At 37.8% G+C, this 23,498-nt stretch overlaps 2 protein-coding genes across 2 annotated transcripts in view; one reads left to right on the forward strand and one right to left on the reverse strand.

Moving 5' to 3' along the window:
• Positions 1 to 567: 567 nt before the first annotated feature.
• On the forward strand, positions 568 to 1,385 carry LOC137251415 (metallo-beta-lactamase domain-containing protein 1). The gene has a single exon (XM_067785940.1). It carries the CDS (start codon positions 671 to 673, stop codon positions 1,337 to 1,339), a length of 669 nt encoding a protein of 222 aa, XP_067642041.1. The 5' UTR covers positions 568 to 670; the 3' UTR covers positions 1,340 to 1,385.
• A 4,498-nt stretch (positions 1,386 to 5,883) lies between these two features.
• Positions 5,884 to 23,498, reverse strand: part of tara (taranis) — a 45,471-nt gene continuing 27,856 nt past the window's right edge. The window contains exon 2 of the mRNA XM_067785797.1: positions 5,884 to 10,183. Coding sequence (XP_067641898.1) covers positions 7,391 to 10,183 — 2,793 coding nt within the window. The 3' untranslated portion in view covers positions 5,884 to 7,390. The remainder of the gene's footprint in view (positions 10,184 to 23,498) is intronic.

Here is a 23,498-nt window from a genome sequence, read left to right on the forward strand (position 1 = left end):
ATTTTGATTTTTTCCGTAAGAACGTGTCAGCTGATCGCTCTCTCACTAGACGGAGTTGCCTAGTAAACATTTGTGCGCTAATTTTTGACCGTTTGCAATTTTATGCAAAAAAGCCTAATTAAAGTTTGAAAAATTGTGGAAATAATTCGAAATAATTATGTAAAAGTGCTGATTATAAATATTTAATCTATTTATACTTATTTAATATGTATTCCGGCCTTTTACAATATCAAAAATTAAATTGGAAAAAGTTGATGTTTCCATAAGCATACATGCAAAATGGTCAATGGCAACAGTGCTTATCTGTAAACAATACACACACAAATATGTTATGTACATGTACACAGACGCACACATTGATTCCTACGGGCTTGAGAGTTCGGTCAAACGTGCTTCGTACGACAAACGTCCTTACGTACGGCACACGTCGGTGGGTAACTGCCGCATTAGCGGCACCAATAATCGATTGTATTGATTCTCATAAGGTTCATCGAATCAGCTGTTAAAAGGTTACCGATACGGTTACCGATAAAGCACCAATGTCTCCAGCTTTAACCTCCCGATGTGCTCATATATCGATACAATTTTCAAATCCATAAAACATTTACCTTCGCGTCTTTTTAAAATTGCGGTAAAAAGATAACTGGGTTCGCACTAAACTCTGACAAAAATGAGCCAAAATCGAAATGAAGTTCAAATAATGTTTGTTGGATATTCAAGACCAGATAGCAATGATTCTAACGCAATACGTGCCAATTGCACATCTACATTAATTCGTACTCGTAACGGGCGCAATATTATAGTGGATACTTTAACTGCATGGGATGGAGAGCGACTTAAAGAAGTACTTCAAAATGTTTATGGGTTACAACCCGAAGATATACACGTCGTTGTATGTACTCATGGTCACTCCGATCATATCGGCTGTAATTATTTGTTCCGGGAAGCACAATGGCACATTGTTGGCGCTTGCGTGTCGAATCGCGACAAGTATTTAAATAGTTATTTAACACGTGCTGAGACTCAGCCCTTTCAATTGTGCGGTGATGATGTGACGGTGGTCAGAACACCGGGTCATACTCTTAGTTGCGTATCGGTGTTGGTACGCGATCCCACTCAAGGTCGCATAGTTGGCATATGTGGTGATCTCTTTGAGAGAGTAGAAGATATCGCCGATCCCTCTATATGGTTGGAAGCAGGTAGTGAAGATCCGACTTCACAAAGGCGGCAACGTTTACGAATGGCGGAATTATGTAATTATATAGTACCCGGTCATGGACAAGGATTTTATATTACAGATAAGATGCGAGAATTACTGCGCCAACAGTTAGACGCATAAAGCATTAGTTTTCAATAAAATCTTTGAGTAATAATTAAAGCTAGCACATCAATTGTAAGTTGGATTTGGTACATTTGCTAACAACACACTTTCTGTATATGGCAAGCAATCTAAATAAATCAACAGGTAAATTCATAATCTTAGGTATTAAATAGGCGGTCAAAATTTGTGCATGATGTTAGACCCGTACAAATACTGTGAGCGTCAAAATAAAGTAAACACCACAAACATTTAAAAAAAAAATATGTATTATATTTATATAAATAATGATATATAAAAAATAATATTGCATAATTATAGAGTAATTAAAGAAGTATTGAATTATTTAAAACAATGAAACAAAACAAAAAGCACGTTAGACTTTAATTCACTCTTTATTCAAATATACCCATTTTTACGCGTCAAAATAAAGTAAACAGTGGCATCGTTCTCAAAGGAAAAATCCTTGAATTGCGAAAGTGGCGGCATCTCCGTAATAGTTTGTTTATTATTTAACGGGAAAGTACCGTTCCAAACAACTATCAAAAAATAAATATTTGCGACGTTAAATAGTCTAAAATTTACAATGAGAAGACAAACTTCAATTGAGACGCATGAAATCATAATAGATTTACACAAGAAAGGCAAATCTTTGCGAGAAATAAGTAAAATTGTTGGAAGGAATCATTGCACAATAAAAAAATCATCGGCAAGCATGTCAAATACAATACCGTAAAGAATTTGCCCGGCGCAGGGCGTCCAAAACGTCTTACAGACGTAGAAGTAAGAGCTATAGTTAGAGAAGTAAAAGCGAATCCGACTTCCAGCGCTGTTAAAATAGCTGAAGATATCAAAAAAACTTCTGGTAAATCGGTAATCGCTAGCACCGTTAGAAGATCACTACACCAAAATGGCTTACATGGTAGAGTACCACGTAAAAAGCCTTATATATCGAAGGCAAACCAAGGTAAGCGTATGAATTTCGCCAAAAAGTATATAAATGAGTCTCCAACCTTTTGGAGAAACATTCTTTTTACCGATGAAAGTAAATTTGAAATATTTGGTGTCAAAAAACCTCCAAAGATATGGCGGAGTAAGAACGAAGCCTTTAGTGATAAATGCGTTAACAAAATAGTAAAGCATGGTGGAGGCTCCGAATTGTCTGGGGATGTGTGGCAGCATCGGGGGTCGGTAATCTTGTGTTTATTGAATCTACAATGAAAAAGGAAGATTATCTTGACATTTTGAAGAACAGTGTCGCTCCTAGTGTGGAGAAATTGGGCTTAGCGCAGAGCTGGATATTTCGACAGCACAATGATCCTAAGCACTCTTCCAAAATTGTGAAGGAGTGGTTGCTCTATCGTACTCCGAAAACTCTTGATCATCCACCACAATCCCCAGACCTTAATCCAATTGAGCACCTGTGTGAACACCTCGACAGAAAAATTAGAGAAAGGAATATTTCTTGCAAGAATGACCTAAAGGTGGTATTACAGGATGAATGGAGTAAAATTTCACCTGATTTCACAAAAAAACCGGATGAATCGATGCCCAGAAGATTAGCAGCTGTGATAAAGTCAAAGGGACAACAAACAAAGTATTAAATATAAACTTTTACTTATTCATTAAGAAATCCGTTTACTCCATTTTGACGCGAAAAAACTGGTGCACTTCTATAAAAAGCGAGTTATTTTCTTATGTGTTTTAGTTTTCGTTAATTCTTCTAATGAATTTAATTTTGCCTTAATGACCAATGAATTATGCAATATTTTTTTTAATAAAACTTTGTTTATATAAATATAATAAAAACAATTTAAAGCAATATGGGGTGTTTAATTTATTTTGACGCTCACAGTACGTTTGGAAATTTATTTTCCAAATGTATTACATTTGCCCATTTTCTCAAATACGGTCTTCCTCATTTGATAGTTTCTTAAATAATTTTGCAGTATTCTGAAATTCATTTGCCCTTTTCTCAAATACGGTTGGGAAAGGTGTAGAACGAAAGATTCAACGTACAGGACGGGTACGTCGAGTTTAGAATCATATATTAGCCGAAAGAATAAAAATAAAATGCAAGGCGCGATAACCTTCAAAGGAAACTTGGGCCGAGCTTCCCTTCCAATTGCCGTCGTGCCCCTTTTAATTTTTCTTACAAATGGGACCTGCATGTTTAGTACCAACGATTTTATTGGGAGAAATTTTGTATGACCTCTACCCAGTGGGTCTTAACCCATAGAGGGTTCACCTCATTGCTATATAGCGATACCTTATACCGGATTTTTCCAGTTCCGCAGAATTGCGCTTTTTAATACGCTCAAAGGTTATTTCAGAGCGACTAACAACTAGAGTACCAAACAACCTTTCACGCAATTCCACTATCGAATTGTGTAACTTGGTGTTGTAGAATTTAAGATAGCACCAATTCGAACCGCAATCTATTATTAGAAAGTGCAATCGCTACCGTGTGCTGATTATACATAGTAGGGGATAAAAACCCAACCATATATATATACATATATAACCGTTAGGCGATTATGGTCGTTGCGTAAGAAGTAACCTCTCCCATTCCTGCTTTGCGGTATTTATACCGAGATGAATACTTTGCTTTTAATCGTTAAACTATCCATCTAGTGCACCTCTATGAATCCTGTTATCAAACCGGCAATTCAAAATTTAGCCGAAGAGTAGTCGCGTTATTCTGGATTAACTGTCATACGTGATAAATGGTCTGCATGCGGAGTGTCCTACTTGAAAGGATCCAGCTTTTCAACGCCTTCAGCTACCTACTTCCCTTGCCCCAGTGGGTGAGAGGCTTAGAATATACCCGCGGTAGGTATGCCTGTCGTATGAGCCGACTAAAATACCAAAATGATTCAAGGGGTTGTGTAGCGCAACCCTCTAAGGGGTTGCCAGTGCAATATATAGCTTCTCCAACTCAATTGTCAACCTCACCTACCCGTGGCGAATCCTGTTTCATTACCAGCCGAGGTTCTAGCGACCCCGAACTCCTGATGGATACCCCCTAGAGGAGGGCGATATCGCCTAGAAGGTTTCATGTGGTCATACCAAATCGGTCCCGAGATGGTCGGGCTAGTACCTTTATGGTGCTTGTTACCGGAACGTACCGGATCTGCATCAGGCAGAGGACCATCAACATCGATAACACTCCCTAAGGCCTTCGGGAAGTGTCCTTATCGCTACAACAACAACTAACTTCTCTTTGGTCCAACGCTGTTTGAACTGTTACCCTCGGGCTTCCATGACAGTTCTTAAACTATCGTGTCTATTAAGCACTGAAAAGCATTGCTACTACAACAACAGCTCATAAAATGTCAGTTTTTGGGTACATACGTATATCTGTCGTAGCTATGTATTTTTAAATAAGGTTATAGTTGTGGCCATTTTACATTCTAAGCTGCTTAAAACTCATGTTTTATTATTTCTGCTAAAATTGCCTAGACCAAAAAACCTTTTGAACTGAAAATTCGGAAAATGGTAACGGTAAATCCTTCCAGTACATTAAAAAAAAAATACTACCATTTGTCGTTATTGATATGATCATAATTGGTAGTCGAAAACGCCAAATAAAACCGAGTGATTAAGATAGATTTGCATACATATCATCGCCCTCTTTCCATACACATGAATGTGCAACATTGTGCATTCTTTCTATTGTTTCACCTTAATTTTTCTGGCGAGTTTGTGGCGATATTTTTTATAAGTACTTTGAGTAAAGTTTTTGTAGAATTATGAATCAAATAAATTTTTTTTTAATGGGAGTGACCAATTTTTTGATTAAAGGATTTTGGAAGTCGCAATTTACTCTCAGAAGTGGAATATATAAGAGTAACTACATCCGAAGCCGATCTATAATCTCCATATCTATGGTATATTAGCAAATTCTTTAAACTAAGAAATGGGTGGTTTGTACAATTAGGAACAAAGCGTCATGGAATTCTTACAAACTGCACAGTATCGGCTTATATGCTTATTATTGATATTATTCGAGAGTTATAACAATATACGAATGTTAAGTTTTTCTTCAAGCCACAGCATACTCTATTGACACAAATATAGAATGGTCAAGTTAGCTTTTTTAGGCTAGGTTGGGTAGAAGCCGGTCCATTAGGACCTCTCATAGACTGAGTGAGTCCATAGTGTTACCAGAAGTTTGTTTAACGACCAAACTAAAAAAACCTGTAAAAACCAGGTCCTATGTTATAACTCCGCCCTCTTGGCGACTACCAGAAGCTTTATCAATAAAATCCCATATAAATTGTTGGGTCCCTCGCACAAATCGCCATCCTCCCAGCAGATCCCTGCTGCGAGACTGCGGCAAATTCTCCCGCTCCGGCAAGGTATCGAAGCCAATCCGTGGCCTGTACGTGATCGCGGGCCAGATAAATGGTTTTGCTGGAAAAGAATATTTTTAGGACCGTCACACTCTTGTCAGTGTGTCACGTGTTTCGGGTGGGATGGAGACAGAAATTATACTTGTTTAACCCTATTTTGCGCAGATTAAAAGATCAACCATCTTGAATTAGATAAATAAAAGTCAAATCTTTAACTTTTAAAAACAAATTTCATATATTTGCTTTGCTTTTGTTCTTTTACCACTTTATGTGTTGTTTTTTTTTTTTTTTCTTTTATAAAACAATTTTTTTTAAATTAATTTATAGTACATCACTTATAAATAAAAAATATTAATACAATAAACTACACTAATATTAATTATCACTATTTATTTTAGTAATATTAATCATTTGTTTCATAAAAATGAAATTTTTCCGATTTCTTTCATCTTTTTGCGTTGAAATAATCGTGGATAATGCATCCGAATGTGTTCGTACATAGAAATACTGTATGTACATAAAGAATTTTCTTTAAATGTACAGAATATAAATTTACTACAATTTCTAGGCTTGCACAGATGATTTTGTTAATTTATAATTTAGAGTTTTGTATTTTACAATCTCGGTTTTTTATTTTAATTTCTATCTTACATAATTGCAGCTATATATTGAGAGTTAATAAACACGATTTTCGTCATAAATAACTATATTTTTCTGTAAATTATATATACACACCACTATATACATACATATATGTTATATTCATATAATTAGAATTCAGCTAGTTAAATTTGTGTCTTAAAAATTAATACGCATCTAACCTTCTTTGTTTTGTTCTTGTTGATAGACTTGGCAAATATTTTAATAACTTAAAAGCAAATAGGACAGCTGTGTGACGTAGGTAATTTATTTGGATATTCGTTAAAATCTGTATTTTAGAGCTGAATGAATGACTTAAAAATTAAAAGATCTACATAATTTCTGTATACGTTCGCTTAAACACGTACATAGATATAACAAAATATTCTTATAAACCCGAAATTTTGTATACAAAAAATTAATGACCTAACGTTTTAATGCTTTGAATGATTTTTTGACGGTTGCGCAAAATATACTACTAACTTCGCTTGCTGCAAAGCGATTGCATCAATATCGAATATCCAAATTATTGTGATTGTTTGCTTTGACTCTTAATCGCGCCATTAGATAAAGCGCTCTACGTTAATCCAGCCTAAGTTCTATCCACACAGTATCCATTTGGCTGGTTACAAAATGAAAATTCATGACCTGAGAGTTTTACACTGATTCGAACTAATTTATATTAAATAAATCTACTTTAGTACCATGAAGTGCTAAGTAGTTTTAACCATTATTTTTAACGCAAAAAGAGCAATTAAAAAATTCGAATGAAGAACTTAAGCACGATTTTTATTCCAACATGGAACTTATATATATGTGCGTCTAGTTATGCTATTTTGCTATTTTCTTAATCGGCTGTTGTGTTTTCCCTGCTAGTACTAAAGTAGCTAAGTGCGCTTGTTGCTTCCACCATGTATTCTTCCCATGCACTCCAAGCGCACCATGGGATTGACGGTGCCATAAGCAGTCATAAACACCAGCAAGGCCACCTGTTGGTGTTGCAGTACGTACCGCCATCGCAATAATATAGTGCGCGGCAACACGTATTCTGCATTAATCCTCTACTTTACAATTGATACTAACTGCCGACCATAATATGTGCCGGTTGTTCCAGTTCGTTATCATGTACCGAAGAGTATCGTGATGCTGCTACGGGTGTTAAACTGTTCTTGAAGAGATCATCGGAGCTTAATTTACAACTGGGTACTAGCTCTGTGAATTCGGAACCCAAACCAAATTCCATATCTAGAAAACCATACTCCCAAGTAGAGGACGCTGAGGCGGCCGCTGCATTGGCACTTATGCTACTCACATACGATGAGGTGAGTGAATGCGTTGCCGATGAAATTGTGGAGAGTGTTGTGAAAGTTGCTGTTGACGAAGAGGTACATGTGTTATTAGATATTGCACTGCTATTACTGGGTAGTGATTCGCTGGTATTTGTACTTGAGGCCGATGTTGACTGCACAGTTGTAAATGTGCCACTTATTGAGACTGCGGTTGTCTGAGTTGTGCTATCTGCAGCGCTCGTACTTATTGTTGTGGCAGCTGTAACGGGTACAGGGGTGGCAGTCGCTGGGCTAGTAATCGATAATGCAGGTGGTAATATGGCGAAAAGGTCGTTGTTGTTGAGCGGATCGAGCGCAGATTGTGATGACAAACTAAGCACTGAGCTCCAGTTTATAGAGCGTGTGGAATCATCATCTCCATAACCTGAATCACTGCTATCTGTAGTGCTGACCGACGTTGTTGTGCTTGTATGCGGCGTTGTTATTATGATGTTAGCAGTGCTTGCAGGTGCCGCTGTTGAGATTATGAGCTGAGGAGACGCTGTCATTGTTGGTGCGCTTATTGTTGCAGTAGCCGGGTGTAGTTGCGAGTGTATCAAGGACGACGTTGGTGATGAAGTTGTAGGGGATGGTTGACAGGGGTATGGTGTGGCTCGGCCAGACTGCGATTCCCGAAAGGGGTAGTGATCATAAGGATGTAGCGTCGTAGATGTTGACGTATTTGCTAACGTTGTAGAATCACAGTTGTTCATATTAATACTACTAGGACTGTTGTTTTGTGGTGCGAAAGCAATACTAGACTTCTGTAATTGCTGCGCTGGCGTGTTCGTGTATGATGGTGGTGGCGTTTCAAGGCGGTCGGGTTGATTTTGGTATAGTTGTAAATGTTGAGTAAAATGATGTGGTGGTGTTTGCTGCTGTAACAGCGTTTGGGGTTGTTGCACCTGATATTCCATATTGGACACACGCGAACAGTTCATTACTGGTGGTACATAGTCCTGATGCTGCTGATGCAGTAGTGTGTGCGGTTGTTGTGGGACTAAAAGTTGTGGAGGTGTTTGCTGTTGAATCAAATGATGCTGTAAATGATGGGGCGGGTGCAAATGCTGATGATATTGTTGCTGTTGAGCTGCCGCAGCCTGCGCTGCTGCTTGATGCATCTCCTTGGCTTCTATTTCGATTTCCCGATCTATTCGTTTTAGTGTATTGCATATAAGTACTGAACGGTAGAGTGATTGTTCGGTTACTTGTCGGAACCTTGACAATTTAAACATGGAAAGATTTCTTATTTTCAAGCGTATATCCTTGTAACAGTTTTTGTTCGTATTGCACCAATTGACCCGGCTGTCACAACATCGCTTTAATGGATGGCGCGCATCCAGACTTGTTGTAAGATGCATTCCAGTGAAAGGTGGTGGTGAATGCGGCACGACGCTGTTAACACTAACGGCAGTGGGGGGTGGACTACTGCAGCCCAATTCCAGATACGATTTACCATTTTCTGCACAGCGTATGGTTTGCTGCTGTTGTGGTGGCTGCTGCTGTGATGATGGATACGCAGCTTCTGGTGGTACATAAAATTGCTGATTGCCACCAGAAGGCCCAGCGGTGCTTTGCCACTGCGTAAAACTATTACCGCCAGGCATGCGCATATGCTGTGGGCTACCTGTTCGTGAACAATTTTGCTGAGGATATGGCTCTGAGTAGTAGTTGGGGCGGGAAGCATAACCTGGTGGCGGCGTGGGCGCATAACTGCCAAGTCGTTGTTGTTGGTTAGGCAATGTAGATGTTGAATGCGGTGGCGGAAATGAATGATATCTTAACGGACAATATGTTGGTATTATACTCTCTTCCTCTTCGTAGTCATCTTCGAAATCATCATCATCGTCATCTAACTCATCGGCGCTTAGCAGAGTTGTTGCCAAAGTGGAGCGAGTTGAGATACCACCCCATGGATCACTTGGTACTGCAACAGCTTGAAGTTTAGAAATGCAATCAACTGGTTCGGTGCCTGCACTAGTCCATGGCTCGCAACAAGGTACGGCAGCTACCTCTTCCAATTTAGCAATGCTGTCTTCTGGGACGGGTGTAGTAGAAGTAGGAGGCAATGGTGTTGTCGCTGCAATCTCTGTAACCATGGGCAGAAAAGATGCCACCATTGATGGTAACGCAGCTGCAGAGCTTAGTGTAGAGGCAGATGCTGAAGGCGCCAAATGCGTGTTGACATTGGTATGATCAATGCCTTTAGTAACTTCTTTACCATTGCTAATACTATTGGCCAGCCCATTAGTACTGCTAGTATTGCTGCTTAAATTTCCGTTATTCACTATTGTGCCTTTTTTTACTTGCGTTGAACCAGTTGTCATTGTTCGGAAATTAACGGATGTATCTTTAGTGCCATTCCTACCATTCAATTGGTGCTCTTCAATGGCTTCGATGTAATTGTTATTATTAATTGACCATTTGCTTGTTTTAAGAGGAGGAGGACTATTGGTGTATGTATTGGTGTCCTTAGCTTCAAATGTGATCTCGTGTTTCCGCTTGGTGGCGGCTGTAGCTTGAAGACCCATTGCTGAATTTACCTGGAGGAAGTAAAACAAAGAAAACTTTAATAAGGTTTAAACGCAAATTTATTTTAGTAATGCAATTTTATTAAAATAATTCTAAATATAGAAGCAATTGCGTTCTAAGTGCTAGGTCGAAGAAAGAAGCTTGATGCTGTTAATTAACCCGAAAAAAACCGATACCCAGACGAAATTCTGCCATCTCCAAGTTACATACTGAAGGAAGGGATGCTATTCTTTCACTTTGAGTTGCACGAATAAGTAAGTTGGGAAAATCCAGAAGGTTCGCCGTCGTTAAACTCTGAAATAGTCGGGGTAATACCCTTAAACGTACTTGTAGCAGAGCATTCTGAGTTTGAATCCGGCAACTTTCGCTTACTTGGCAATTCCTTGTTTTTTTCGGCAAGACAACAGCTACGCAAATTAGACGCACTGCAGCGTTAACGTTTGCGCGTAAAAAAAACGGTTAACCTCGCTTAGATAATGCTTAGTAGACCCATCTAGCGACAGTGGTTAAATAACTAGCTACAGCACAGGGTGTACCGAAAAGCGGAGACACAACCCTGTGATGGCCATAGTGTATAACATATAGCTGAATCAGTTGCGATGAATTGTGGACACGCACCATTTTAAGTGGTGATACATAGAATTAGTGTAGAGGTGAAACATTTACACTAGGGTGGGTTAAATTGTATGGGGGAAAAAACTTCAGGTGCACATCTAGTTTCTGAATCTATGGGTCATACTGAGTAATATTGTCCATGGGACCATAGGTCTGAAATTAATTTCGAGCCTCCCTAATTTTGTTAGCAAAATTTTATATCCCAATCTTAAGTTTTTTCCCATACAATTTGACCCACCCCTATATACACATATTTCAGTTGAATCTGAGTATAATGCGTATTGAAATTTAGTAGTACTAATTTTATGCGCATCAATTTCAGAAGAGTAGATAAAGTTTGACGCTTAGCAGTCCATATAAAGTTTAAGCGTAAACGTCTATAGATGTAAATACATAAAATAATATAAAAAACATTTTAAGTTAAAAGGTTTTATTGAAAACAATACTTACATTAAGTATTAATAATACTAAAAGATAGAAAATAAATAGTTAGGTCCTAGGTACTAGTCATCACACTCCTCATCAATCTAGGGCGTTGCTCAGGTTGGACTCGTAAAATTTCTATTGATAGTCATAAGTAAGACCAACTGAACCTTAATCAGGTTATGCTACGCTTCACATTTTTAGAAATTTCACGCGCCCAACGCTTTTATTTAATTGTCTGAGCAACGCCCTAGATTGATGAGGAGTGTGATGACTAGTACCTAGGACCTACCTAATTATTTTGTAGCTTTTAGTATTATTATTACTTCATGTAAGTAAAGACTTCGTTTATTTGGGAACCAGCATCAACACTAGCAACAAAATCAGCACTGAAATCCAGCGAAGAATCAATCTTGCCAATAAATGCTACTTTGGACTAGGTAGGCAATTGAAAAGTAAAGTCCTCTCTCGGCGAACGAAAATCGTACGCTACAAGTCACTTATCGTACCCTTCCTGCTATATGGGGCAGAAGCATGGACCATGATAACAGCAAATGAAGCGGCTTTGGGAGTGTTCGACAGAAAAGTTCTTCGATTTATGGACCTCTACGCGTTGGCGACGGCGAGTACCGAAGAAGATTTAATGATGAGCTGTACGAGCTATACGCAGACATCAACATAGTCCAGCGAATTAAAACGCAGCGGCTGCGCTGGCTAGGCCATGTTATGCGAATGAAAGAAAGTGTTTCTATCGGAACCCGCCTTTGGAAGCAGAGGTAGAGGGCGGCCCCCACTCCGTTGGAAGGACCAGGTGGAAAACGATTTAAACTCCCTTGGTGTGACCAATTGGCGCCGGTTGGCGGAGCGAAGGAGCGACTGGCGCGCCTTGCTGGACGACCATAACCGTTTAGACGGTTAAGCGCCAATTAAGTAAGTAAGTAGTAAGTATTGTTTCAATAAAAGCATTTACATTTTTTTTTAAATTATTTTATTTTCTATCTTTAAGTATTATTGTTACTTAATGTAAGTATTGCTTTCGATAAAACCGTTTAACTAAAATTTTTATTTTTTTTTTATTTGAATATCTCAATTTTTGCGCCACCTAGCGTGAATTTTTTTTACTAAAGCGTTTCTATTTCTGTATGTCAAATATGTCGCTTTCTATTCATGTATTTATTATGTGTTCCAAATATGAGCCAAATCGGACCACAAATACGATTTTTGTGAATATCTCGATCCACGAGCCACCTAGCGGCGATTTTTTTCATAGGTCACTTTCTATTCTTGTATGTATTATGTGTTCGAAATATGAGTGAAATCGGACCACAAATAAGATTTTTGTGAATATCTCGATCCTTGCCCCACCCAGCGCCAATTTTTTTTCTTATTATTGCATTGTCATTGGGTTTTGAACTATATTCCAAGTTTCAAGCTTGTAGCTTATCGGGAAGTTATTTAAATTTTAATTACAAAATTGGCCCTGGCCGTGCAGCCTGTCAAGTCAACCTAAATAAAACCGTTTCAAAAACACTAGCTATTTTTCAGCTTTAGCGTAGAAAGTTGCAATTGAAGTTCAGAAAATTACAAATGTAGTTCAGAATTTGAATTTCTGAACTACATATCAAAACTTGATCTTCAATTGTAATTTTCTGAATTTTTAGTGTAATTTTCTGAACTTCAAATTCAACCTTCTGTACTTAAACTGCAAAAAGTGAAATTCCGCATTTAATTTTTAAACTGCGATAGTACTAAAACGGAAATTTTGCTTTCAGTCAGGGTAAAGTCCTGGAATAATTAATACAGAGAGACTATTAGATAGCGACGTTACATCGGCGATCAAACAGCGTCGGACTTATAATTTTGCAATCTTTGGGCTAGATGGCGAGGGCCGGAAGAACTGAAAACACATTCTGTTGTTGTTGTAGCGATAAGGTTACTCCCCGAAGGCTTTGGGGAGTTTTATCGATGTGATGGCCCTTTGCCGGATACAGATCCGGTACGCTTCTGTAACCCAGCTCCATTAAGGGGCTAGCCCGACCATCTCGGGAACGATTTATATGGCCACATTAAACCTTCAGACCATCCCTCCCTCCCCACCCCCAAGTTCCATGAGGAGCTTGGGGTCGCCACGGCCTCGTCTTTTAGTGAAACGGGATTCGCCGGTCGAATGTGAGGGTAACAATTGGGTTTAAAGAAGCTATATATTGCGCTGGCAACCTGATTTTGTTTTGCGACCCTATGTACGATACGTGCATGAAATAAAACGAAGCAAATATACACAACCAGTACTCATGGAACGGCTTTGCAAGGGTGTGTCACTAACTCCTGATATTTGTTGTTTTGCCACTGTTAAAAGTACTTTGACACAGTCCTTGGCAGACAAGAGTGGTTCACCGTACATCTGCAATACAAAGCACACTATAGTATGTTCGTACATATTTATATGCAAGTATATCGCTTATGCACACGTGCAAATCCAACGCTGGTGTTGATGAAAGGCAACCAGAACGGCAAATAATGTAAATGGTGGTAGAACTGTCAATTTCATCCCTTCAATCCATTGCATTAGGTACATATATACGATGATACCACTACCGGTAAAATTCCAGACATGCAGTACTTTAGTTCGTTCACTCACTGGATCCATCCTGCTTCAAAACGAAATAATGAAAATAACAAAAGCAAAGGGAAACGCATAGAACGAAGCAACTGCCGTTGCAAAATGCGTCCCCTCAACCGTTTTGTATGGCTCATCTGGCGACCGTCGCATTTGCTTGCCTGCCTGTTGTATTCTTTTTCCCTTTACCTTTTTTTCTGTTGCTGTTAATACTCAGCCTGCTAGCTGATATGTACTCTTCGTATATTTATAGAAAATTATTTCAACATTGCCGCCGCAGTTCTCGTAACGACGATCCATTATACGTACATGCATACGTATAGATGTTTATATGAGTGCACGTCTGGTTGCATTTATATAAAACTGCGACGTACTGGCGGCTAGTATCTGATATGTACAAATGTGTTTTTTTCGGTGCGCTCGTTCCCTTTCTGGTGTTGATGATTGTGCCGCTTCCATGAAAACAAAACTGAATGAAACCCAAAAAGGGAAGACTGATATAGGCATGGAATATTTTTAACTATGTATGTACTCGTATACATACATATTTGTGCGTACGCAGAGCCAACGCTCCGGTCCGGACTTTAGTAACATTTGTTTATGAGGTCTGGAAAATTTTCAAGAGGGTTCGGGTATATATGTATATAGCATATATGGTTGCCCTCATCATTTGTATTACTTTGGTCTACAGCAATGCATGTCGGCTCCACTAATCGTTGCTACTAAATAATGTAGAAATTGTTAAAGTTATATGCCCGATTCATATTATACAGCTGAAATGATATTGCGACGGTTCTCTATTTATTATCGATATGCGTGTTATAATATATTGGCAACAAATGATCCAATTCGACCTTTGCGACAGCGAATCCTGCAAAGTTTTTCCAAAAGAAACATTTTTTTACTTTGTTTTTTTAATGTTGATATTTCCGGCAGGGTTAGAGTTAGAACTCTTTTATAACAATTTCCCGTGAAGCCTTTTCAATGTTGGTTTGAAGGCAAGGCGATGACCTGCTTGTGCAATCATTTTAGATGTCGGAAAGGTTGTTGTTATTGTAGCGATACAGTTTCTCCCCGAAGGCTTTGGGGAGTGTTATCGATGTGGTGGTCCTTTGCCGGATACTCCGGTACGCTCCGGTAAGACAGCACCATTAAGGTGTTAGCCCGACCATCTCGGGAACGTTTTATATGGACACATTAAACCTTCAGGCCATCCCTCCCTCCCCACCCCCAAGTTCCATGAGGAGCTTCGGGTCGCCAGAGCCTCGTCTGTTAGTGAAACAGGATTCGCCGCTGATAGGTGAGGTTGACAATTGGATTTGGAGAAGCTATATATTGCGCTGGCAACCTGAATGGGTTGCGATACACAGCTCCTTGAATCTGGTATTTTAGTCGCCTCTTACGACAGGCATACCTACCGCGGGTATATTCTGACCTAACCCGCTGGGGGCCCACTGGGGTGTTGGAAAGGTTCTTTAGCGTTAATTTTGGTATTCGAACTTATTTCGTCGCTAAGTAACTGATTCGAAAATAGTCGAAAACTGGTTAAAGAACATATTTACAACGGATTTGCGCAATCGCGTATGATTTCTCAGCTGGTTTATCACTAACAGTGCATAAAATGCGCGTTATGATCATACAACCAATGCTCGTAAATATCTGAGCATACCTATGTATGTTAAATTATAAATTAATGACTCAAAAATGCATACATACAGCCAATCTTTCCGACATAGAAACAATTTCTGGCAAGATGATTTTAAATTTCTTTTCAGTTTGAGTTTGCATCGCCAACGAATGCTGCCGAAGATTGTTGTGCCCACGCTCTATTTTCATTTGCTTTAACTTGTTGTTGCTATCATTTGCATTTTAGTAAGTTTTGTTTTCATTTTTATTTTGCAGTCATTGCTTGTTTACTTTGAAAGTATGTGTTGGTTGAAGACGTCGATGATGACGACGCTAAATGTGTGTATGGACAAATGTGCTTAAGCTTTTGAGACTTTCAAACGTTTGTTTGTTAAAGTTTTTGTGAATTTTTTTTCTACGTTATAAACTTATACAAAACAAGAATCGAAGTCATGAATTGCCTCCATGTTGGGGTTGCATATGAATATGCACTGGTGGGTGGGTGCGACAAAGCAATCAGCTGCGTTCCAACATGGCGTGCAAATGTCGCAATTGTTGCTTGGCTGTCGGTATGTTTGTAAGTTAAGTTGATCGCAGTGAATTGTTACTTATTAAAGTCGTTTTTTGGTATTTTTAGGCCATCGAAGTAGTTGAACGGTGTGTTGATGATGTTGCTATGCTTAAGGGCCTGGCAAAGTTGACATAGTCATTACCATATTTTTATTTACTTATCCATATGAATTGGCGTCAGTTATTGGTACCTTAAGGGCCAATTAAACTTCCTTAACCCTAACGCCATTGTCGTAACCATATCCATCTATTCAACCTAAAAATCGTCGAAATTTCATAAAAATGAAGAAAACGCAAAAAATTACAAACATATTCCACAAAAAATAAGTCTCTTAGACATAACGTATCCAAAACAATGAATAAAATCTACAAAAAGTTATTAAATTCACCAACTCAAATATTTTTAGGTTATGGATATGGTGAGAAATCAAAAACCAATTGGTTGGCTATGCTATGATTATTGCTTTAGCGTTATGGTATGGCACCATTAATCGATTACATTGATTTCCATAAGGTTGGTTCTATCAGCTGTTTTATCTGGTTATGGATAGGTCACCATTAATTGGCCTTTTAACCTAAAATATGTGACAGTTTCATAAGAAAGAAGAAAATGCCAAAAATTACGAACAAATTCCACAAATAATAAGTCACTTAGTCAACACTTATCTAAAACAAAAAACAAAATATCCAAAAAGTGGATAAATCCACCAACTCAAATATTTATAGGTTATGGATATGGCGAAAAACAAAAAACCAATTCTGTGGCAATTTGAAAAAAAAAACAGCAACCTATGTCGAGTTATGACGATACATAGACCTATATCTGAAAAGCTAGCCGCAATTCACCATTGTAACTTCCTATATTTTGTAGCAGCCATTTGGCGCTAGGGCTATGAGTAAGTAACGCAGGGAGATCTGTAACGGATTTCTGTTATGAAGCCAGAATATCACTTTTATCCGAACTCGACATAGGTTGTTTTTTCAAATTGTCAAAGAATTGGTTGGCTATGTTATGGTTATGGCTGGGGCGTTATTGTATGGCACAATTTACCAATTGCATTGATTTCCATAACGTTGGTTGGATCAGTTGTTTTATATGGATACGTCAACTTCACCAGGCCCTTTAGTGCTGTTATGAAGTGGTCATAGAAAAGAGGATAGATGTAATAAGACCTATCAGTCTGCTACGAGTGGCGAGTAACTCGCTGCAAATTACAAAAATGTATGCCTAATGTTTTCTAAGAGGGGCATTTTTAATTGTCTCGCAGTTATCCATGCACCTTAGGCAACTGTGATTTTTGGAAAGAGAATTAATTCATTAAACACAGTCGGAAAAATAAACACAAACACCCCACGGAAATGTATAGAAAACATTTGCACATCTCGCCAAAAAAAAAAAAAAAAAAAAAAACAGCGACTACCTCGAAGAAAACATTTAGCAAATGGCTACAAGTAACGAGTGACGTCTCTTATTATATTGTGACGAAGATTAGTGACACTAATTGATACTCACATCACTAGTCTGATACTAAGTAAATGAAGCCACAACAACAATAAACCAGGAAGTCACTTGAATCTACATGAACGAATCAATCATTATGTCTACATATATGTACGTACACGCAGCGGAGAATAGATGCACAAACACATACATATATCTTATCTGAGATGCTCCCAAAAGTAGGCAATTATAATTGTGCATACACGCGCATATGAGAGGCTATAAACGTAGTAATTTTATAGCTGATTACTAACTAGTAAATTCTAGAAATGGAAGCGCCTAGAAGATGCGAACGAGGAAATCAAAGAGTATAAAAGGCAGCGACAGATAGCGGCGATAGATAGTAGAGTTATTTATTGTGAAGTACTTTAATAAAGGTCATTTTGTATTATCGTTACAATATTTATTTATCCTCTTTGGTCATAGTATTATTATTTGATCATTTCTTAAGTTAAGATAGAACTTCACAAAATTTGTTTATATTAAAGTTTAACTTTAAAAAATATACTCGCGCCGAATATTTATGTATTAGTCTTATTCATTTAATATGTATGTTATATTTGTTCCAATTGTTTTGCGTTTTGAGCATAAATTTATGAGTCATTCCTGTGTCATAGCAACTGATGTGAATCGGTGAATTTATGTATTTGTATTTTATTTTTAACGTATGTTTGTATTTAAGTTATTTTCTTTCACATTTGCAAAATAACATTTTAAAGGTGATTAGCTGAGCAGTCAATTACTTTCAATAGGTGTTAGGTACTTCCATTTTCTTCTCTCCAACGCAAGATAAAGTTTTATTCCAAATACTTATTTTCGATTGGCTGGTTATCACCAGCCAATAATTTAATGTAGTTTTAGGGTATAACGTGACTTCAGCGCCCGCACCGAGTCGGTTTTGGACCGAAATATTTTTTTCCTTACTTTCCAAATATTGACGAAATTTACATACAATGTACAGACATTTTTACAATGGCATGAACTTATGGCAGCTCAGCTTTCTTATTTTTACTTCCTTTATATTAGGTCGGTTGAATGTTTGTCCGCTTTTCATACAAATCTTGCAATTGACTTTTAAGTAACTTCTCATTGCGCTACAAATTTGAAACTTTACTCATAGGTTAGAAGACCGTGACAATGCAACAAAAGGAAAAAAATCCGTTGGGTGGCGCACGGATCGAAATAATTCAGGCATGCTTAACCAACGAAACGATATCATTTCGTTACGATAATCAACGTTAATAAACGAAACGAAGTCATTTCGTTTCGTTTATTAACGTTAAGATCGTCAAATTAACGAAATGATTTCGTTTCGTTTTCTGCCATATCAAAACGAAATCAAATCGTTTATGTTGATTATTAATTTCAAACTATGCTGGCAAAGCTGATTGATGGCGGAGTCATTAAAGGTGAAAGCATTAGCCAAGCTGATTGCAACTTTTCTCATGAATTTTGACAGTACGAACATTTCTCAGAGTATTTTTGACATTACCACCAACGAATTACACAAACAAATTACATAGAGTTTGTGTGTGTATGTGCGCTCGTTGTTGCCACCTTACGGCTTCACCATGGCTATAGCATTGCCAGCACAATTCAAACATAAAGTATCACGTTAACGAAAGCTTTTCGTTTCGCTTAAAAACGAGATACAATTTATCTTGATAATTTCTTTATCGATAATATTTCGAAGTGTTTCAACGGAAACGGTGGAAATTTTTTGATAAACGATTAGCTTAACGTTAAGGTGCATCCCTGAAATAATTAGATAAGAATTTGAAAATTTTCAAACCAGCTTTTAAGTAACGATGGGCTAGAGACTTGAAATTTCAAACTTAATTCAGAGGTCGATGACACGGTACAAAAAGATTCGCTAGGGGGCGCACGGGATGAGATATTTAGAAAAATCGTACGAAACGGTGGAAATTTTAGGATTGATTTTTATGTAAGCTCTCATTGAGTTACAACTGTAAGACTTCACATATAGGATAAGACGCCGAGAAATTTTAAGAAAAGGAGAAAAAATTCCGTTAGGTGGCGCACGGATCGAAATATTTAGATAAGAATTTGGAAATTTTGCGTTATGAGATGGATTTTAAAGGAACTTCTCGTTGATGTACAAACAAGAAATCTCAGAGACAGTTTGAGACACCGTGACAAAGGAACAAAGGAGAAAAAAGTCCGTTAGGTGGCGCACGGATCGAAAAAATTAGATAATAATTTGGAAATTTGAAACCGGGCTCTAAGTTACTTCTCGATTAGCTGGAGGCTAAACATTTAGAGCTTAATTCAGAGGACGATGACACAATACAAAAAGTTTCGCTAGGGGGCGCACGGACTGAGATATTTAGAAAAGTCTAACGGAACGGAGGGAATTTTAGGATTGATTTTTATGTAAGCTTTCATTGAGCTACAAGCGTAAAACTTAACAGATAAGTTAAGACACCGAGAAAATGTAAGAAAAGGAGAAAATTAAATAAAACAATGTTAAGCACGTCCTTTATATAAATGGACAAAAATCAGCGAAAAATGTCTCCTTATATAAAGACATATTCTTGCTAAACTTTGATTTTTAAATTTTGACATAGAAATTGCAAAATTATTTATGAGAAGTAAAAATATAAATGTGGAGCGCAATTGATTGACTAATAATATCTCCTTCCCTACCAACTTTCCAATCCAAGTAATGTGCGCTCCATTTTTCGATGATTTTTGTCCATTTATATAAAGAAAATGCTTAAAATGTTTTTATTTTATTTAAAATTTAATTTCACTTAATCGAAGAACCAGCCATATATAATTTGGAGAAGAGGTCTTTTTACAGATCGGTTAAAAAGTTCGGTCAAGCTCTACTGTCATGGAAACTGCTAGGGAATATTTCCAATTTTGACTAAGAGAAACTTTTGATCGTATTGCTTTTTATTTGGTATTACATAATATGTTACTCCTCAAAGTATCCTCTTTCGTAATTCAAACATTAATACAAATTGTATTTAATTAGCGATGCGACCGCCGTGATGTGGTGGTAGCGTGCTCCGCCTACAACACCGGATATCCCCGAGCTCAAGCCATAGGCAATGCATTGTCGAAAATGTAGAAAGAACATATTTTCAATTAGAAAAAGTTTTCTAAGTGGGTCGCGCCTTGGGGGTGTATTTCTGCCATGAAAAACTGGTCAGTAAAAATTCATCTGCCTTGCAGATGCCGCTCGGAGTCGCCGTAAAACGGGACCTACATGTTCCCGCCAAGTTGTAAGAAAAATTACGACGCAAATTGGAAGAGCAGCCCGGCCTAAAATCTCTTAGGAGGTTCTCGCGCCTTGCATTTATTTATTTAATTAGCGAGGCAGGCTGTTGTTGTTGTTGTAGTGATAATGTTGCTCCCCGAAGGATTTGGGGAGTGTTATCGATGTGATGGTCCTCTGCCGGATACAGATCCGGTACGCTCCGGTAACACAGCACCATTAAGGTGCCAGCCCGACCATCTCTGGAACGATTTATATGCCCACATTAAACCTTCAGGCCATCCCTCCCTCCCCAATTTCCATGAGGAGCTTGGGGTCGCCAGAGCCTCTTCTGTTACTGAAACAGGATTCGCCGCGGATAGGTGAGGTTGACAATAGGGTTGCGAGAAGCTATATATTGCGCTAGCAACCTGAAAGCCTGAATTGAAGCCCGCTGAGATAGCAGGCTCATATCGCTTTATACACTTTTTTACTAGGACAGGTTTCTGATTTTCACTTCTTCATCACCTAGCTTTTCAGATTTCCAACAATTATTACAACTACTACCCCTTAATAAGGCTATTTTTGTATAATGTATGCATTATGCATTAAATTGCAGTAAACCACTTAAAAAAAAGAGCAAAAACTAAATCGGATGACAGAAAAAAAGGGTATACACGAAGTAAAATAAAAAATTTTGGGTGCACGTGTTATCTGCTTACTACGTCATATACGCCAAATTCAACCCCTTTTACACTCGGCCGTAACGCCCACCGTTTCATTCATACGGGACCCAATTTATCTTTACAAGCATCGCTTTACGCATTCAACGAAATAAATGCAATAGGATACACAACTCGTGCCATTTTTCAAGGGTAGCTTTGGTGGCGTTAAAGTTTTCACGTTTTGTCTCAGACACAGTCTACAAATGTTTGGACAAATTCGGCTGAAAGTCACTGAAGTGCTTTCACGTTAAGGTGGCACAATAACAATGAACTACTAGTAAAGCTTTGAAAAGATGTATAAATATGTAAGGAAACTATTGAAACAGAATTTAATGAAAGTGTAATTGCCTTCCAATGAGCTATACATTGTTTGTGTTTATTTTTTACTGTTTTTTATTATTATTCAAAACTAATTATGTGTATTACGTTCTCATCCATCTCTAATAGGCAGTAGCAGCCGTAAAAGCCATGTCAATAACCCGGAAAACAAGATGTTATTAAAGGAAGCGAAATCTCAGTATGTGTGCAACTACACCAGCACATACTAAATTCTCTCCCGCTCAAACACTACACGCCACCAAAAGCATGCTCATATGTATGAATATTTTTACTATAAAACAAATTCATTTATGCTCACGAAAAGATCAAGAGTGATTCAAAAAAATATTGTACATACTAATAAAAAGTAAACTGATGTCACAATGGGTGTAATTATCATGACGTCGACAAACAATACAAAATAAGTATGGACAACAAACGACTTACACTAACAACTGTAGCATAGAGCAAGTGCAAGTCAATGATATTTATTACCTGCTCGTTTGATTTTGAGCACGCAGCCAGCAACATTTTTGAAGGTCGCTGTATAAATTTGTCATATCGCAGCAACATTAAAAAGAATAACGTAAATAAAATAAACAAATGAAAGTAATGGGTTAAGTGCTTTCGTGCCGCCGCCAACAAGTAGGAAGGGAACGATGCTCCTCGTAGTAAAACAGCAGTATAAAAATAAATATAAAAAAAGAGACAGAAACCGCAAGGAGTAATACCGGAATTGGGAAAAGAGATGAGAGCGTAGATACAATGTAATCAGCCCTATTCTGCACTTCAAACTCAACTGAAATTTTCTCAGTTTGGTAACTTTGCTATTCTGCGTTCCGTTTTCATTCAGTCCAACTTCGAAAGTATCGATTTGACGTATCCTACACTTCGAGCGGAGTTCCAGTTTTCTCAGTTGCAAATTAGTTGACGGAGATTGTTTTGATTTTTTTGCGCGGGCTTTGAAGCGCATTTTAAAAAAACATGTAGGTAAAATATACATTCATGTTTATAAAAATTATTTTAAAACAAACTTTTTACTTTTTGTGGTTTTGCAGCGCAACAAGTACAACACCAGAGCAATATGAAAAATTTTTAGAAATAAAAAAAAAAAAAAAGAAATGCTGTCAGCAAAAAGGGACATTGCACAAGGTTTCTCAAAAAGGCCTAAAGAAGAAGTGCAGGCGTTTTGGAAAGAGGTTGCATCGTTTTCAACATCATTAAAATGTTATCCTTACCACCATAACATCGATGCCATAAAATCCTTTTCTGTTATAGTAAAGGAAATCGTTTTGATGTGGTTTCGTTATTTTAATGTGTTCCATCTACGCACAATGCTACACCTGGAAAGGCAGCCTTAGTATAAAACTATTGCTTCGCTTGCAGTTTTTCCTCCGCACAGTTTTAAATTTTATCCACTCTGAACAAAGTCGTCGCTCAATTACATCCAGAAAATAGGATAGTCACTTGGAAACGGTTGGCGGACCCGTCGCCACATTGTAATCTGTACTAACACCACGCTGGTAGCTGCCTTCAGCAAAAAAACCCCAAAGCAGCCTTTACGCGATTAATTGCTGTTAAGGAAGTCGAAGTATTTCTCGGAAATTCTGCATCAAATATATCCAAGACATACTTAAATGTGTCTTTATTTAACGTAAATTTTTTTGAATCTAGAAATATTTAACATGTATGAGAGTTTAGCAATTTC

This window comes from Eurosta solidaginis, chromosome 1 (assembly GCF_040869045.1).
Source record: "Eurosta solidaginis isolate ZX-2024a chromosome 1, ASM4086904v1, whole genome shotgun sequence".
In the NCBI taxonomy this organism is placed as follows: Eukaryota; Metazoa; Arthropoda; class Insecta; order Diptera; family Tephritidae; genus Eurosta; species Eurosta solidaginis.

What these genes read in the sequence shown, in the direction of transcription:
- LOC137251415 (XM_067785940.1), top strand. Translation starts at nt 671, where the DNA reads ATGAGCCAAAATCGAAATGAAGTTCAAATAATGTTTGTTGGATATTCA.